An 18,872-nucleotide genomic window follows, 5' to 3' on the forward strand; every position below is an offset into this window, starting at 1 on the left:
CTGCCACAAATTTACAAATTTATAAAGCACTCATTAGCTCATTTTACGCACTGCAAAATTGACCGCTTGCATGCAAAATTTCAAATTCTTCTTTGGAATAGTTGCCGACATACGGATACTTTTTTGACAGAACCAAGATTTGCCTAAGCCAAGCATTGACCAGCCCAAAGGAACACTACCCAATTAAATCACCGCATTTTACATAAAGTATCAGTGCAACAGACATGGAAGTCAGTTAATTGGTAGCGACACACCTGACTACACACTTCTCCATTCACAAATCCTATATGAGATAGGAGTTTTTTGAAAAAAGAACGAATTTTTACCTAGGCATACCTTCGAAACTGAAATATTCCATATTAAATGTCAAGTCTGTATATATATATATGTGAACACGTGCTCTAGATGTGCTCAGTGGAATGCGTTAGATGAGATTTTCCTTAGAGATTTCCAAAGCGAGGCTTTAAACAACCGGTGGACGAACAGACAGAACGACGTACCATTCAACTGAATGAAATAAGAAATGAAACCATGTAGACGTCGTATGTCACGGTGTAATAACCAATATGAGTTAAAAGAGAGAGAAAAGGTTTGTATGTCAGGCATTAAAAATAATCACAGAGCATTTCAGTGTGTCTCTATTATCAATGGAATCAGGACACGACAATTTTAATTGGCATTAACGTACATGTAATAACATCGCTAGTGCTCCATTTCCAACTTGCCCCAAGTATATGTATATATGTCAGCCTGGCATTAACGCCGTTAGAACTCCAACTTGCCACAAGATACTGTATGTCAGCGTAAAGCCTGTATTATAACGATGGATATATTTTATGTTACTGGAAAAATAGATGTTCTCTATTTTATTTTAATTTTTCTTCAAATCGCTATGCTTAATTACTTTTTTTCACCAGCATGTTTTTATATTTAAAGTCACATTTATTGATGTGCATCGCACCAGCTAGTGCTCATGCTGCAGATTACATTTTTGACACTTTTTTTCAGCAATGTTGAATCTTACTTGACTATCCATTGATTAAAGTCACGTACACCAACTGTTGCTCAATGGCACGTAACGCGGCATGGCGCCGTACGATCAGCGACTTAGTGAGCTGGAGGCAGGACCAGGCCCTGAACGCAACAATCTACATCCTACGTGAGATGGGGCCAACTGGGTTTCTTCTTAAAGAGGAGGGGGAGAGCAAGAAATTCAAGGTGGGGCTTCTGGATTTTTAAGTTATCAATGTGTGGAAGAAAATCTATTTGTTAAACTATTGGGAAATGCCAATTTCAGTTGACATTTACATGACAAGACTTTACAACAATTATAGAAATAAAAAAAAGAACTTCAGAAATAATTTGTTAATGATATTGTCCATTATATTATAACAGGCTTTCCTGGGTGACCCCCACAAATGTACCTGCTCAACTTTTATGAAGGATAAAGACCTGTGTAAACACATCTGCTGGTTATTGCTCAAGAAATTCAGGATACCAAGAACTAACCCAGGTGAGTGCTGTCAACCTATATGTTATACATGTATGTAAGGGATATCTGTACGAGGTTCCACATGTGATAGTTTACATTATAAAGTACATTGTAACTGGTTGACAGTTGCATCTGGAAATTCAGACAGAAGAGCTTTATAGTACAGTACTTAATGGATGCATTTCAACACTGTGTAAATTTGGTTTATTTTATTACTGAACTATAACATATAGTCCTAGTGATAAGATGGTTAAGGGTTTATTTTTGGGAGCATTGAAATATGTGATAGTGTTAAATTAAAATAGAATGGTGTTTTGGATGTGAAACAATTTACAACATTATATTTGGTTGGGATGGTAGACACTGATACATTTAAATGAGTAAGACATGTTTTTGTTTAATCATTTTTATTTATTTATTTTATTATCAATTAATTAATTAATTTGCTCCTGCAGTCACGTGGCAGATGGGTCTTGTAGAACGAGAGATAAATGAACTCCTACGAGGTTTGATGGCACACCAAGATCCTCGCCGAGGACCCCCTGCGAAGAAGGTTACAGCGACAACAACTGTAGTTGATGGTCGGCCTGTTTTAGAGCAGAGAGAGATCGGCAAGGAGGATGTGTGCCCTATATGTCAGGAGGAACTGTTAGCTAAACATGAGCCTGTCACCTACTGCAAGTATGTACTCCGATAGGATATAATGCCAAGCTGAAAAGTGAAATTAGTTAGTAATACGGCAATGACTTGATCTTTTTATGGGGAAAAATTGTGAGTTTTACAGCTTCTGTATTTTTTTAAAGTCATAAATTCTTAAAATGACAACTTTCCCATTGAGTGGTAGCAGTAAAAAGGAAAGCAGGCTACCCAGTAGTTCTTTTGTATCCAGCCCAAGCACCACAAATGCTGTATAGGATACAATACAATTTTAAATGATTCTGAAATTGTGTATAAGAAAGATTATAAATGTTCACATTGAACAGATCAGGACATAACCTTATTAACTGTGCAATGATAATTATTCATATTTTAATGATTGTCAGCACAAAGAGTCTTTTTTTTCTCTCAAATGATGAGGAAGGAAATAGAATATCAGCACATCATTATTCTAATATTTGGTACATAAATTATGTTGTTGTTTTTTTTTTCATTTCTGTCATTTTTCACTTCATTTTCAAAAAATAAATAAAACCCAAGAGTTTAATATTGAAAAAAGAAAAATGTGCTATTTTTAAGAATATCACCAAATGTTGTAGTAATAATGTAATCAGTTGTCTCATGTATCATGTACTGAAAATTATTTACCTTATGTTCTCATATTCCCAGGTTTGGATGTGCCAATAGTATTCACATCAAATGTATGAAGGTATGGGCAGAGCATCAAAAATCATCTGGAGAAACCGTCATCAAATGCCCATTCTGTCGTGAAGATTTTGGTCCATTCGATCTCCTGAGACAGGAGTATGCCAATAGCTCAGTGCGGCAGACGAGAGCCGAAAGACTTGACCTTCACCTTGGGTCAGTGTGTGGCGGCTGCAGGGTGTGTCCTATACAGGGGAAGTGTTACAAGTCAGTATTTGTTTGTCATACTTTTTATTTCTTTAAATTGACCTTAAAATGTATCTTGAATTGAACAAAGTCTTTATCTTTTTCATTTCAGCCTTGTAATATTTACAGTGGCTACATAATTGTGATTTTTTATTTGTGTAGTTGATCAGTGATATTTAGTTTGTGATTAAGAGAGGCACTGTAAGATATTGAACAGATAGTAGAGATACAGACATGCTGAAAACTTTTCAGAATGGCCGGACATTTGGACCAGCAGTAATGAAAAATTTGCCGGACCGAATGCATTTTTGTCGCACCGAAAATGACTCTATTCGTTTGAGACAGATACTACCAGTACGATTAGGGTAGCTTACTTTGTTTGTGAATGTGATAGGTTTGAAATGGAAGGGAAAAAACACTTTGGGTTTTATATAATTTTATTAGTGACGTATGTCGAATGATAACTGTAAATTCAAAATAGCGGCTCTTAAAACTCTTGTCGGTCCTTTGGACCGACCAAGTCCAATTTTTTACCGGTCCAGACAAATTTTCCCGGTCATGACCGACCGGACCGAGAGTTTCAGCATGTCTGGAGATACATGTGTACTATTATGACTACGTAATTGTTTTTTTATGAGAAATGTGTGTTACAACCAAATAATATCCATGCACACCTCCCATTTCAGCTGCACAGTCTGTGTGACCTATTACCTGTGTCAGGAGTGTTTTAACACACAGATCCACACTGAACATTCCTTCCAGTTTAGACAGGTAGGTGGTTCTTATCTGTCCCAGGCAGTAATTATATTTTTAATTACTATTTTGGCTGCATAGAGATAAACTGGTATTTTCAAGCAACTTTTAATTTTTTCAGTGGATCATAGCTCTTTAACATTATTATTATTATTATTATTATTATTATTATTATTAATCTTTTTTGTATTCCTGGTTGGAACGTTATGAATGCATAAAGCAAGCCAGGCATCAAGTAGTTTTTGTGAGAAGCAACACTGTAGGCTCTCAAGATGAGAAAGGGAAAAGTCTTAAAAGTTAAATGTACAAAATATGTTTATGATCAGAAACCCACACAGAGATGGCGTCCTGCACAGAGAGGGTCTGGGACGGCACTACCTAGTGCTGTGGTGAACAATTTGATGAACAGGGAGATCAGGGAGGAAGATTACGATATGTTACTACAGCTAGACAGGTACTGGCACACCTAACACAATATACACAATGGTTGGTTTAACCAATGTTTGAAACCTGCTCCAATATAGCTATAACTAACAAACACGTAAATATCTACTACACAGTACATGAGACAGTCTTATATTTTATTTAGTCTATTACATGCAAGTCTAAAACATTGCCATTTTGTCCACTTAGTGCGTTATGATAGTAATACTGCAAAACTGCGCCAACATACCTTTAATTCATGCTAGAACATGATCCTTTTCTCAGAGCCAGGTCCAGTGAGTTTTTTCTGCCATGAATATCTCAGCAGTTGTAGAAATGATATTTCAACATGTTAAAACTACAATCACTTATCAATTTGTCTATTTTTCTGTTTCTAGTACTGCAGCCAACCAAGTAAGCAACATCCCAGAGGAGGTGGTGAAAGGTTTCCCCACAGAACGTGTCAGGGACGGCAGTAAGCTGCTGGCACCTGGGGAGCAGTGCAGGGTTTGTCTGAGAGCTTTCCAGGCTGGACAGCAGATCAGGAGATTACCTGTCTGTAAACATAAGGTGTGTATTCCTCTAAATGTAAGTGTGAAACTGAGGTTTTATGAAGATTACCCTGAGTTTGTCAGTGTGTTAGCTGTTATATAATCATAAGAGGACAATGCACTGTAGATGCTGTATATTTTAGTTTCATACACATGTAGACTGTATAGACAATACACTGTATATATTGTTTATTCCAGTTTCACATAGACTGTATAGACATGCACTATAAATATTGTATATTTCAGTTTCACATAGATTGTATAGACAACACCTTATACTAGTAGATGTTGTTTATTCCAGTTTCACATAGACTGTATAGACAACTGGCTGATCCACCAGCGCCCTACATGTCCCATAGATGGTCAGGTGGTGTGGAGCCCTCTCATGGCAGAGATGGAAGAGCAGGAGAAAGAAAGGTGAGTGCTTCCTGAGAGAGAGAGAGAGAGAGAGAGGGGTGGGGAGGGAGGGAGAGAGAGAATTTGAGCTAATGCACACAGCTGTGACAGTATGATTATGTAATGTCACATTTATGCCATTATGTTTATATGGTGAATTGGTGGAAAAGTGAAAAAAAAGACAGAAATGCACATAATAACATTTAAACAAAAACTTCTGTTTATAATAAGTAGTAGGATATTAGCAGGAATAAAATGTATAAGAATAACATACACAAGAGTAACAATAGATGCATTTGTACTTTCTGTTCCAGAAAACGTCAGAGGAAGAAAGAGGAGGCTAATGCTAGAGCTGAGCAACAGGAGCAGCAAGCCAATGGTCTTGTCCTGGAAATCCCAGGAGTAGGCTTAATTAGGTAGGCCAACTGTAACATACAGCTTCTACTGACCTAAACTGGTTTGATCTTAATAACATCTTGTTCTCTATTCAGGGATGAGTTTTTTTTTTTTTTTTTTTTTTTTTTTTTTGGACTATTGGTGGATTTCCTGTTCTTTGGGAGCCAAAAATATCATTGGCCTAGTCAGCCCCCTGTACCCCAGACCATATTTCCTAAGTTTTTTTTTTTTTTTTTTTTTACTAAATGGCAGTCTCATTCCTGTATATTGTAATAAGGGTGGTGTCTCCCTAGCAGTACCACTGTTTTCCCTTGATTGAAACAGGTAGCTGTGGTTGAACAAAAAAAAACTGAGCAATGTCTATAGAGTCATGCTGTGCAGCAGCCAGCTGGATTGCACATTGGCACTGCTGATATAATTCAAGCCTACATAATGGGATTTTGACTGCTGGAAACCAGTGAACAGAGCCAAGGCGTCCTGTGGTTAAACTAATCAAACTGATTGGCAGTCAGCCTAAGGAACTTGTCTAGGTGGTAAATTCCTGGAAATAGCTGTCTGTAGGCCTGTTATTCCTGGGAGATTGACTCAAATTTGGCTGTTTGGAATGGAGCGAGGGCTTTTTTTTCACATATTGGACAAGTAAATCATTTGTTAAGATACATGTATTGAGCTATTTTTTATTGAGCAACAGCCCTGGCTGTGAACAGTCCTGTTTCTGCACAGCATTATTCCAGCTTGTGGTTTTATTAAACAGCCGTGAGTCCGTGTTCAAGACTATTGCTTCTGTGCCATTAGCTTGATTACCTTTAGAACTGTGTGACCACTACCTGGCTATGGATTATTTTAACATTATTTATAAGGACTATCTGATCTTGGGAATTTCCCAAGGAATGTTGTTTAGATGGTAGACAAGACAAACTTTTGTCTGCTTCAGGCAAAGTGATGCATGTTTTGAAGTTGCTTTTTTTAGCCTTATTGTTTTTTCATATCTTGTGTTCTTAGTCAAAAGATGTACAAAATAGGAAATGTATGCTACAAGTACATTAATATTTATACTCAAGTAAGCACTAAATTTTTGTTTGTATATTATCTTTTTATTTTTAATATGATAAAAATGATAATGGATAAGTTGACAGCAAATTCATATTATTTTTATGTCTGTTATTGTAAGTATTCAGTCAAGTAATAACAGTTATTTATTTATTTCTAGGCGTGGTACCACTGGCTCATTGGGATCACTCAGTACAAATAAGAGTTCCAAGCCCAAAACGTCAGCCTACAACTCCATACCTCTGAACTTTGCTCTCACAGGAACTGGGCTGAATTCACCACAAAGGTGGGCTTTTTTTTTTATAATACTACTTCCAGGCCCGTAGCCAGCAATTTCAAAAGGGGGGTTCTTTTTCTGAAGAAGTGGACCTTTTTCCATAAAAACTTCATGTACCTAGATCAAATTTTACCCAGAGTGGACCTTTTCCCAGAAAAAGGGGCGGTTCTTTCTAACCCCCTGAACCGCCCTGGCTATGGGCCTGACTTCTAATAATTAAAACTTGATTCTTGTTATTATTATTACCATTATTGTTTTGAAGATCATAATGCTATCACTGCACATAATGTTTTAGTATGTTATTTTAACATACTTGAAATTTTATTTTTTGTAAAAGACATTTAAACATTGATTTTCGATTTCAAAGGTAGATTTTAAACTCATTGAGACCAAATTGTATGCAAATCTATTTGCAGTAAATCAGATATTTTTATATTCTCAGAGTTTGTAGACTGTCAGTAGAGTCATTCATGATTTACGCACTGGCTTGCTAATTGTAAATGACTTTGAATGTTAATATTTTCTCTATTCAGTGAACCTTCTAGTCCCAGTAGCGTCTCCAGTCCAACACAGCTGCTTAGTCGAGTCCGCATCAATCGTCGTCTTGTGCCAAGCGATGTTCGCACCCAACAAGTCACGCCCAGTGTTCCTTCCATCCCTCTTCCGCGAAACCTCAATAACAATGACGTAGGTGCAGCCGCAGCAATAAGTACGAACTCACCTGTAAATAGAGGCTGGAGACCTTCAAGCATCACAAGCTCTCCTGGAGCTGGAGGGAGGAAACCACCAAGCGGTAGAAATAGCAGTGGGGGTGTGCGAAACGAAAGTGGATTTGACAGCGGTATGTAGGTAATTGCTGGCTATGTTTATAGATGTTGTGCTTCATCAATTTTTTTTATTTGTCTCAATTTGCGTAATCATAAAGGCTACAGTTTCCTCGATTGTCAGACCCAAAAAGTTGCAAGCTTAATCTATAAAGAAGATTGCTAACAAGAAGGTTTATTTAAACATGAAAGACTAATAAGCAGTTTCTGACATCTGTTTCGCCTGGAGTCACACTTTTGACAATCCATAAAAATGTGACATCAAATAATAAATTAATCAGATCTTTTATTCAACAATGTACATGTAGTTATTGAAAAATGATATGATTGTGAAACCTGTCACACCTAACACAATAAAATGGTGCTTTATAGATATCCTGGTTTACAAACAAGTGCTTTCACAGAAGTTAGTGCACCACACATTCATATTTATTATTCTCTTTTCTACTCAATATTGCACTTCCCATTACAGACCCAGAGTCACAGAGAAGAAGCCGAATGAGGCAGAAAGCTGCCGCAGCTGCAGAAAAACGTGCTCGGAGCTCTAGCACCAGTGGCCAATCAAACAGGCCAGATTCTGGCGATTCAGGTCAAGGTCACACTGCTGATGACACCCTGGGACTTTATCTTGGACGAGTGCCATCCCCACACCAGGACTCGAGTCCATTGTCCAAACCACGAGCCCCAGCAGGTCGCCTCTTGCCTCTGTCACATGACAGAGCTATTACTCATTCCACCAGCAGAGGGCAGCAGGGTGCTTCAGAAGCCAGGACAGGACAGGACCTTACTGATTTGTATTTAGGTTTGGATCCCCCTATAGTGGATAGTGGCTCAATTGCTAATAACATTATGTCCGGTTTAACGGTTCCCAAGCAACGTTCAAATACCAAAGACAAACCAAGGACGGTACAAACACACGAACCTGATTTAGCAGGACTGTACCTAGGTCTTGGTCCCCAGACGGCAGCAGCTACTGACTCTGAAACTACCACTAGGGGGCGGTTAAAGAGAGGTGGTGCCAATACAGGCCCAAACCCAACTAATACAAGACAGCCATGCATTGATACTATTGAACTCACTGGTAATAGCCTAAGTGGGCTGGCTATTCATGATGACACATGATAGACCAGAGGTTTATAACTATTTGTTGCAGAAAATTGCTATATGCTCAATCCAGTTTGCCCCAGGTGGGCTTATGTTCTGTACATGACCTTCAGTAATTTATAGTCCTGAGCCATTCCATGATAAATAAGATACAGGGTCAATAGAACCACTAGTGTGAGTGTGCATGTTTGCATGCATATGGTTGCATGAGTGGGTGTTTTTGCACTTGTGTGTGTGCACATACCCAACCACATATGAGCTTGGTATCTGAATGTATGTCTGTCTGAATGTCTGTCGAATAGGATACAGTTAGCAGGGCCATAAATATGTGTGCGTGGCTGCATGCCTGTGCATGTGTAACTCTCTGTCTACACGTGTATATGCATATCCATGTTTGTGTGCTGGTACATTTTATGTGAAATGCAGTGTTCATTTTTAAAATACCTGCTAACATGATATCAGATTGCAGTGTATATGTCAGGAGTATGCACAAACAACACTTGTTCAGATGAGTGCATTTATTCATTTATATACATTTACATAATGTTAAATGCAGACACATGCTTTTCAACATTGTACAGCGTGTGTGTGTTTGTGTGTGTGTGTGTGTGTGAGGGAGAGAGAGAGAGAGAATACAGCCGGGCTACATTTCTGGTACTCTCACCAGTAGTATAGAATGTTCAGGCCACAGCTGTATACAGCACACAACTAGTGTTAAGTGAAGTGCAATGAATTGATCCAATGATCTCATAAGTTACCAGTTAACTACCCATCCGACAAGGAGATGGGTTACTTTTCATTCCTTTGTCAATAAAAATGTGACAATAAACTAATGTCTTTCTCCATTCTGTTATTTATAATGAATCTAGCGCCATGAGGCTGGCATCACCTCGTTTAAGGCGTCTGAGCCGCGTTCAACCACTGTAAGCGTTTATTCATTCTTCGACCTTTAAAAAAGCGATTACCATGAATGGACCCCCGCAATTGTCAGTTGATCATGAAAATGCCAGCTTTCGTGTATTTGCTTAAAGAGATCAAAGAATATATCATCATTAAACGGAGTAATCTGTAATCCTAGTCTTTTGGCAAAAATATGGTCTTGCATTCATTGACTTTAGAAAGATGGTGCCATTTATAGGTGTGTCATGATCACTTACGAGAGCAACAGATCATTTCTGAAACGAACAAAGAAAACATACCACAGAGAAACATTGTTTGAAACCCCAGAAATTGGCTTGGGAATTCTAATCGCACATGAACCTAGAATTTATTCATCAGAAGAAGGGAAAATGTGCTTATCGATTTAAAAAGAATGAAAAAAGGAATCCAAATATAAACAAAGTGTTTCGATAATCCAATTGTCTTCTAAAGAGTGGAAAAATGAAAAATGTTCTTTGGTGGAACCAATTTTGTGCGTGTAATGAAAAGCGGAAATGTCAAATTGGGACATATAAATGTAGACTGATAAAGCACGAGTGTGTGGGTTGGGGAAAGGGCTGTATGTATGTATGTATGTATGTATGTATGTATATAAGTACATGTACACATGTGTCATGTGCGTATCTTTCCGGTTTGGTTATTCTAGCCCAGAAGATACATGTAAGTAATCTCTGGGAAATGAAGTTTTCTTCAGTCATTTGCTCCGTTTCGACTCACTGTTCAGACGAGCGTCAAACTCTACCGTCATGTTTCTACACGTAGGCGTATATTATAGATTTTGAGGCGATCATCAGCTGTATGATTTGACATATTACATATTACATCATCAAAGGAAATGTATTTATTCATTTAATTATAATTTATTGCGCCATAATCCAAGTACTGCCTCTATCTCGATGTATGCAGTTGCTGTGGAGAGGTTCTCAAACTGGATCCAAATGCTTTTTATGGTGTCATTCAATGTACCCACTCACTAACCAAATGGATTCCAGACATCTCAACCAATGGATTGACAAAACACATTTTAATGATTGAGTTCAGCTGATTGCTTGGTAGACACGCTGCAGGACTAAGCATTGAATGCGATCAACTCAGTACCTGTGCAATTTTATCTGCATTGTGTAAAATATTCAACTGGGCCATATTCATCTCAAAGAAAACCTGCGGCAGATTTCACAATAGAAAATTCATCGGAAATTGGTCTTTACTTTTTGGTAAACAATTTTCGCTCTCCTCCAGTTCAAGTTGAATCCATATCGGCGTGCTTATGAAATGTAACAATTGGCCTGAAATATTAGAGAAGTCTTTCCTGTTATTAAACAGGCGCCATATTTCATTTAATTAGACTACGTACATGTACTACTGATTTATCTTCGGTCAAAGTAGATTCAATTTTTGTTTCAAACGTTTCGACCAATTTTGGGATGTATGGTTCTTTGGTGAAGCGGGCTCCTGGTAGCGTATCATGGTTCCCCAGCGAGCTGACCTCTCTCTTCGCCCGGGCGCACGACACACGGTTTTATTCACCGTTTAATGTTAGGAAACGCTCTCTGACGGGACACTTAATCGAAGAGAGAATTGATCAGTCGTTCGTTAATTGTGGCACAGTCTTAATAACCGACGCCCGCGTTTCTTTCCATGCAGCAGTTTACAATTGGATTTGACTGGTAAGATGCACGGCGGAATCGATAGGGTACTTTCATACCTCATTACCCCAGTGTCTGGGGGAAACGATTGCCAATGAAGCCAATTACGACTCTGGAACCGTTTTCCAATGGAAACCAGACATTGCTTGCCCTCGGCTTCTTCGTTTTTTCCTCCATAATGATAGATTACTTCTAATGTCACGCTTGTCTAACTTATTGCGGTAAGGACACAGGTTTATGATTATTCTGAAGTATTATGTTTTCTGGAGCAATCAAGCGCGCACGGATGCACAAACACGCACGCATTCTACATGAACACAGACCTGATATCCGTAAAATTTGCCATAGAACCATGCGCAACTGAAATACAATCTAAAATTTATAAACCGTCCGAAATTCCAAGACCTAACTTTGATATATATATAAACCTTCTTTATATAGAATGTCAGTAGTTACACTCTGCATTGCGTATGCTAATACACATGCACACACACACACACACACACACACACATACACACACGCACTTTGCATAGAACTGACAATTAAGTTGAGTTTCAACAAAATGCAGACAGCATTTGAATTATCTTAATTTCACAAAACAAAGAGCTTATAGTCTCTTGGGTTCCAACCTTCAACACAGTTGAATTTCTACGTATTTTGTCAGTTTCTTGCTATCCCCGCCAGAGTTTTCACCTTCATCTTTTTGGATCGATTTCTGCCCGGTTTCAATGCTGTGAGGCTCGATGGTTCACTGTGAGGCACACGGCCCCAGCGGTTTCACTGGATAAAAAAGGGAGAAAATACAAAATGGCTTTTTATGGAATCAGTTGCATTTGCAAGACATTGCTCCTGGTTTCCCTGCGTTGTACCTTCTTCTGTTTGTATTGGTTGTATTTTTCGTGTCATAATATATCAACAGTACAAGTTATATGTATCAAAAGAGCTATGTTCGACCAAAAACCAATTCATTCTGCGTTCAGGCTCAGAAGATCAACTGTTTAAGCTTAATTCACCGTACATTGTAATAGACTAATCTGCCAAAATGTTCCTTTGGGTACAATAATTGGCTTAGAACTTGTTTCTCACCCTTTATTCTATTTTCATAGGAACTGTATTTCAATGTCTTAATTATGGAAAGAAACTCTCATCCTTGCAGTTTTCGTGTCAACTACACACAGGTTTTCTCTCAGCGATGTATATACTAAACGACAAAAGGAATTCCGTTGTTTTTTTGTTTTTTTTTTCAAACAATCAAAATGATGAGCCGTGTCTGAGTCTAACCCAAATTTTGTCGACGACTAATTTTTTAAACATTTTAAAATGTATTATTTTTAAGAACAGTCATGTTGGCTACAGTAGTATTTATTTGACACGCACGGCCATCAAATTCAGCATTTTAAGCAGGTCTGTAGCCAAAGTATACAATTGGGGTTCTTTTTTTTTTTTTTTTTTTTTGCCTAGAAGCGGACCCGTTTACCCCATTAGCTGACCAAAATAAAAATTGCCATGGAACCTATTTAATTCAAAGCGGACCTTCTTTATCTTTCGAAGCCCTGACCCCCCAACCCACCCCCTGTCTACAGGCCTATTAAAATCAAAAGGACGCAAACCGCCCCAGATGACAATTTTGATAATTTGGATAATACTGCTACTTGGTGATCTACAAAGGCTTGTTTATGTGTTGGAGCATACTGAATTACTGGTCAATCGATTCGCTTGTCAAGGAGACCTGTCTAAATCTGAAAGTAGTGACTTTGAAAAAAATGTGCCCATGCGAGAGGCGCGGAACGTATACTTTCTACCATGTCGACTAATCAATATGATACGTATTACTACCATCTCTCCTTTTAATCAATATATACACCCGTTTTTACAACAAAGTCAAAAATACTTCCTTGTGGTACAATTCGTATATATATTCCAATGATTGGATGTAAAGCAGACTAAGAAGCTGCTACGTGCATTAGCTAGGCTCTAGTATTATCATGTCCTTTAATTCCCAACGCGCCGTTTTTAAAAGGAAACGGCACCTATTAACCGATGAAAGGAGGTCCATTTCAAACACGCAAAATCGTCACTATGCTGTTTTGACGAATTACGTTGCCTGCCTCCAGGGAATGAGGTCTAAAAACCATACCCAAGGAACACATTTCAAGAGAATCGACGATGGTAATCTTTTCAATGAATAAAAATTGGTAAATAAATGAATAAATAACTTGATGAAAGAGAATCTTCTCTTATCAACCAAACTTTCCGAAGTGTCTTCATATTTTATCAGATTAGAAGAAATGTGCCAGTTTCATACATATGGTTTCTTCGTATTCATTTATTTATTCATTGTTATATTTATTCATCTATTTATTTCGCATTTCATTCTTTTGGGGTCCAAGTTAAAAAAAGACATCACTACTTTGAGGAAACAAAAAGGGCAGATGCTTGGAAGAAACAAGAGATGGAATCGCCATCAGGACATGCTTAATTATCAATTGACGTAAGTTAATGATCAGTTTAATGAGGGTCCTGTAAGCATTTTCTTCTTTATGCTTTTTCGATTCTCTGAGGAGTAAGTTTCAAAGAAAACGACACCGGGAACGTGCACGGAAAACAGTTGATAAGGTAACAATGAAAAAATACCAGCTTCTTGGTCCCCGGTGACTAGTTTCGTTAACCAAAACATATCTAAATGTAACTATTTCTCCTGGGATTGGTCAAATGGGTGATTCTTTTAAAGAAGAAGAAAAAAATCTTATTTATAATCTTCGTGGTTTTCACTCCCTCGGGAAATATGTGATAGCTGTCCACCATTGGCTAGTTGCCATTGCGCGACCAATGTGAGTCACACGTGGCTCCCTCGAGTCCTAACAACTGATACCTCGCTATCCGCTCTGTTATAAACATGTCGTTTATGGTTTCCAATTCACGATACTCCCAAGAGACAACACTTCGTCGTTTGATCGAAATGAATGACAGCTTTAAGCATTTTTAGGTCAATTCATCAGTATTGTCATTTTTGCATTTCGAGGCAATCCTTCTTGCCAACAAAATGTGGTTCATTAACGCTTTTCTCTGTGATCTCTCTCTATATTGCTGTTTCTAGCCCGAGGAGACCCGTAGCGATTGCATGAAATGTTTTTCAAAGGGAGTCGCTACAAAATAATGAGATGACTGACTTAAATAATAATTTAGCAAGGGTAAGAACTTGGATGAAGAATTTTACGTTTAAAAAAGGATTTCATCATTTAAGCAATGCACAGACTACGTTTTTATTATTTTTTGTACGAGCAGAAAGAACAGATCTCTTCTTGTTTTGAAAATTATTGTCTCTGATAAAAATGAGCCATACGTTAGACGGACAGGTTAATATGTATCTTAAGGACGCACGGCTATGAAATATATATCAAAATAAGGATAATTTTCTTGCTGAATACCAAAATATATATTACCACCACAACTTGTGCGTCTTAAGCATGCTACCTCATTTTGAACTTTAAGAGAAGTCCATTATATTGAAGATTGAGATCACTTGCAAAGACAAAACAGTAGCAAGGATGGCATAGAATTACACCCAAAGGGGCCAAAGTTAAATGAAAAAGATATGCTTAACGCGTCTGTATAAAATTTTTACTGGTAAATAGGACAACTTTAGTCAACATAAAGAGAAACGTTTCGATTTGGTCTCTCTCTCTCTCTCTCTCTCTCTCTCTCTCTCTCTCTCTGATTTTCACGTTCGATCATTATCGATCCATTCCATGTCAGTATCACATTCAAACCGAACACGAATCCTAATATTAATTCCTATTCATCATACTGAGGGAGCATGCACCCGCTGTCAAGTCATGTAAACTTTATCTGGCGTAAAAGCACTAAAAAAAAACGTCGATTTTTGACCGCAGGATTTCCAAACGCAACAAAAAACAGGCGAAGACAGAAAACAGTTGCATTGAATATTGGAATTAACGCTCGATTCGTCATATCAAATTCCTGGTAATCGCTTCCCGGGAATCTGCCGAGCATCTGAGAATTCAAAACCCAGTAACAAGAACTAAGCGCCAACGGGCTTCGTTAATCAACAAGGGAAGCGCCAAAACAATATTGGCAAGGGTACAAAACGCCTTGGAGCGGTCAATCTTAAATAGAAACATTTTCCAAAGGCAGCGCAACAGCACAAAGGGATCCGCTAGACCGCGCGAGGAGGAAGACCAACGATTCTCAGATCTCAGATAATTGAGTTGGAAGAAGACTTAGAATTACAAATTCTCTCGGTCAGTGGAGATATAACAGCAACTTTGGCGTTTCGACGACAAGACGTGAACTACAGATGCTTCAAGCGCTCGTTTGAATTAAGAATAAAGCGCTGAGGTCGATCATTGAGTTGGATGTAAACCTACAACCGGACACGAACAAGACCTGTATTGGAATTCTTTGTTGAATGACCATCGTTAAACAATATGGAGATTGGAAACGAAAAAGAAAAAATGAATTTGTCAAACGGCGAAGTAAACCAGCCGCTCACAAAACAGGAAGAAGATGACACAGCAATACATAATTTGCACGACGGAGAAAAGCAAACGCTCAATGAAAACGTTCAAGTCAAAAAGAATCTCACCGAATATGAAGAGGCTAAGCAGAGAAATCCAGAGGACGGGGAATCACAGGTTTCACCTTCAGATCGAGAGGAGGTAAAATACGCTCTATCAGAGGATGAAGATCCTGAGCACAGTCCCCGGATGTTGTGGACAAATAAAAAGCTGGTGATAGCACTAGTGATAGCTCTCATTATCACAGTGATAGTGGCAGCTGTGGTCGCCTTTATACTGCAGAATTATGGTGAGTGTGTTAGATGTGACAACGTTACAGAATGTGCTGGTTGTCATTATGTACTGTAGTACATGAAACTGAGTCAAATTGAACTGTGTTTTGAGACTGTTATTCTTCTTCTAATTATTATTATGCATTTTGCTAGAATATATTCAGCGTTTATATTCGGCGGGGTGTTTTAAGTTTAATGGCTTGTTTATTAATGATTGTGATGTAAAGGGATACTTAAAAACAGTAAAACAACATAGTTGTTGAATTATATCGGCATGTTTACTCGTATGTTAGTAAAACAAGATATGCTCATGATATTTCTCACAATCAGTATTTTGTCACTATTAACGTCTATGCACTGTGCTTTTCAGACCCACACAAACCAGAGTTTTAAAGCAATAATTTTCACCCAAAGGGTTAAACTTGTCTGATGTTGATCACGAGAAGGATCAATTTTAAGGATGCTCAGCCATGGGAATTGACTATGGCAACATCGTTTGTTGGTGACATAGGCGAATCATACCAGAGAGAGAGAGAGGGGGGGCAGTGGTGACGTCATCAAAGGGATTGGGGGAAACTGTGACGTCATCAAAGAGATTAGGGACGCTCCGACGTTATATCGACATCTCACTATTGTTTATCTTGTATAAAGTATAATGTACGTGTACCTGAACTGAAGCGGTTGAAATAGTATGAAGCAAACCTTAAAGAAACAGTAAGCAGCAGATGGAAAGAAGGGACCTTTCAGAGAAGTTTGTTTTGTGATTACCTTCCATATTTTATTGTATAATTCGTGTTTTTAATAAACTTTTTGAATTGGAATATTAACATTTCAACTAGAGATACAGGGCAAGTGGGCTGCATTGCTTACATAATCATTTTAAAGCAAACGCCGCAAACACATAAAATTATAAATAGCCAAAATTTTATCTTACTCGATTTCTAGAATAGTTTATAGAATATGTATCGTCATTACTGTTCTTGTTCTCTTTTCAAATGTTCGTAACCAGTAAATTGTCTGTATAGCATTAAAGTATCTATGAAGATCTACTATAAAGCTGTTATATGTAATCTTTGTAGTAGATCTTCATAGATGCACCAGTATTATAACTTATTTACTTTTTAAGATCCATACGGTGATTTGATATGAATCTTATAGTATTGAAGCAATCGAATCAAACTCCTTCATTACCGATCGAAAATCATATTTTATCGTAGAAGAGAATAAATAAAACTCTCTTCAAACAGGATAGGAAGGCTATGATTGCTCTGGTAAGGTAACGGAGATTACTCATGGACAACATATGCTTATTTAATGACATAATTTTAATGCGAAAGAATAGTGGTGTATAAGGGAAAGATATTGTAAAAAAAAAATAATAGGAAATTAAAGAAAATGATACACAATTGAAATTAAAGATACTATTTCAACTACTATTGTTATGAAAAGATTTCACATGTCACATGTACAATGTAGGCAATGCAGAGCGTGCTAAGACAAAAATGCACGAACGGAACATACGTCGACACATTTAAACCAATTTCACTCAGGAATCGTGAGAGTTTAAAAGAATCTAAATTAATGTTTTGAACCATTTAATCCCAATTCATTCGATGGAGATCTGATGACTCCCGTGACCATTAAATCTTTCCCCCTAAATGAATTCTACATTTCTTATGCTATTTAAAACCATTCTAAATCCTCTTTGTCCATAAATGGGAGACCCTGTGCGTGTCTAGTGTACAGCTTATGGTAATGAAGAACACAGAGAGAAATTTACTGAACGAAAAAAGTCGCTTGACTCCAACTTCTACTGCCTTATAAGGTGACAGCAACGTGGTAGCCGCGTGATCCCAAATTAATCTGCTTAAGTTATCAAGCTAAATCCAGGCATAATACTACTTTATAGGAGACATGTTGTTCTCATACTTATAGTAACTTATAGTAACTGGCTCGCGCTGCCAGTAATTACGCCGCGGGACTTTCAGGGCACAGACCGTGATCACAAGATATACCGCGAATAGAAAATAGATTTTTAGAAAATAGACTTGCCATGTGAACGAAGCCTAAATGGTTCACTAAAACACAAAAGGAATCGAAAAGGTAGGATTTTTTGAATGTGCAATGTTTTGTGAATACCGACAACATTAACATTGCAACTACAGTGTGAATGTAATGTGTTGAATTAACAAAAAGAAAGTGTAATAAGATAATTGCGTACATTTAGAATTTATATAAAATAGCAATAACTACAAACATATTTAACTATTGTAGAACACAAAGTTTGTATTTTTTTTAAAGAAAAGTGTGGCATTGGAAGGTTGCGAAAATAATAACATATATATGCCTCATTGAATCAGTTGTGAAAGTAGGATGTTTTGATAGACAGATTGTATATCAGACTGTTCAGACATCTTCATAATTATGCCATTTTGGCACTAAACACTCGTAGTTTTTTTTAGGGAAAGTGTCTTTTAGGAGAAGACGTCTTTTGAACCATTGAAAGAATAATTGAATAATATAAAAAAAAAACAAAGAATACACATTTGCATTCATTTATTGATGAAATCCAACCAAAAGTTCCCACTGCTCGATCTAAGTACCACCACCAAACTGAACATGTAATTAATTTAATTGTTCAAAGGCAAAATTTAAATCGAA

General features: G+C 37.6%; 2 protein-coding genes across 3 annotated transcripts; both read left to right on the top strand.

Moving 5' to 3' along the window:
• The first annotated feature begins 432 nt into the window (after window positions 1–432).
• Window positions 433–9,659, top strand: LOC106177655 (E3 ubiquitin-protein ligase ZSWIM2-like). Of its 2 annotated transcripts, none has more exons than XM_087013560.1 (13): window positions 433–589; window positions 1,009–1,218; window positions 1,396–1,513; window positions 1,948–2,173; window positions 2,819–3,061; window positions 3,727–3,811; window positions 4,120–4,247; window positions 4,615–4,786; window positions 5,069–5,184; window positions 5,478–5,579; window positions 6,770–6,895; window positions 7,420–7,727; window positions 8,183–9,659. In XM_087013560.1, the coding sequence occupies exons 2-13, from the start codon at window positions 1,069–1,071 to the stop codon at window positions 8,830–8,832; spliced, it is 2,424 nt and encodes an 807-aa protein (XP_086869686.1). In that variant the 5' UTR covers window positions 433–589; window positions 1,009–1,068; the 3' UTR covers window positions 8,833–9,659. The 2 variants fall into 2 exon arrangements, with proteins under 2 accessions (XP_086869686.1, XP_086869687.1); XM_087013561.1 differs by having other exon boundaries at window positions 7,420–7,735; window positions 8,183–8,351.
• A 5,397-nt stretch (window positions 9,660–15,056) lies between these two features.
• LOC106177665 (uncharacterized) lies at window positions 15,057–17,812 on the top strand. The gene is made up of 2 exons (XM_013560504.2): window positions 15,057–16,228; window positions 16,582–17,812. Exons 1-2 carry the CDS (start codon window positions 15,850–15,852, stop codon window positions 16,602–16,604), a joined length of 402 nt encoding a protein of 133 aa, XP_013415958.1. The 5' UTR covers window positions 15,057–15,849; the 3' UTR covers window positions 16,605–17,812.
• Window positions 17,813–18,872: the final 1,060 nt, after the last annotated feature.

The sequence above is a fragment of the Lingula anatina genome, chromosome 5, assembly GCF_051362555.1.
Source record: "Lingula anatina isolate TDL-2025a chromosome 5, LinAna3.0, whole genome shotgun sequence".
NCBI lineage: Eukaryota > Metazoa > Brachiopoda > Lingulata > Lingulida > Lingulidae > Lingula > Lingula anatina.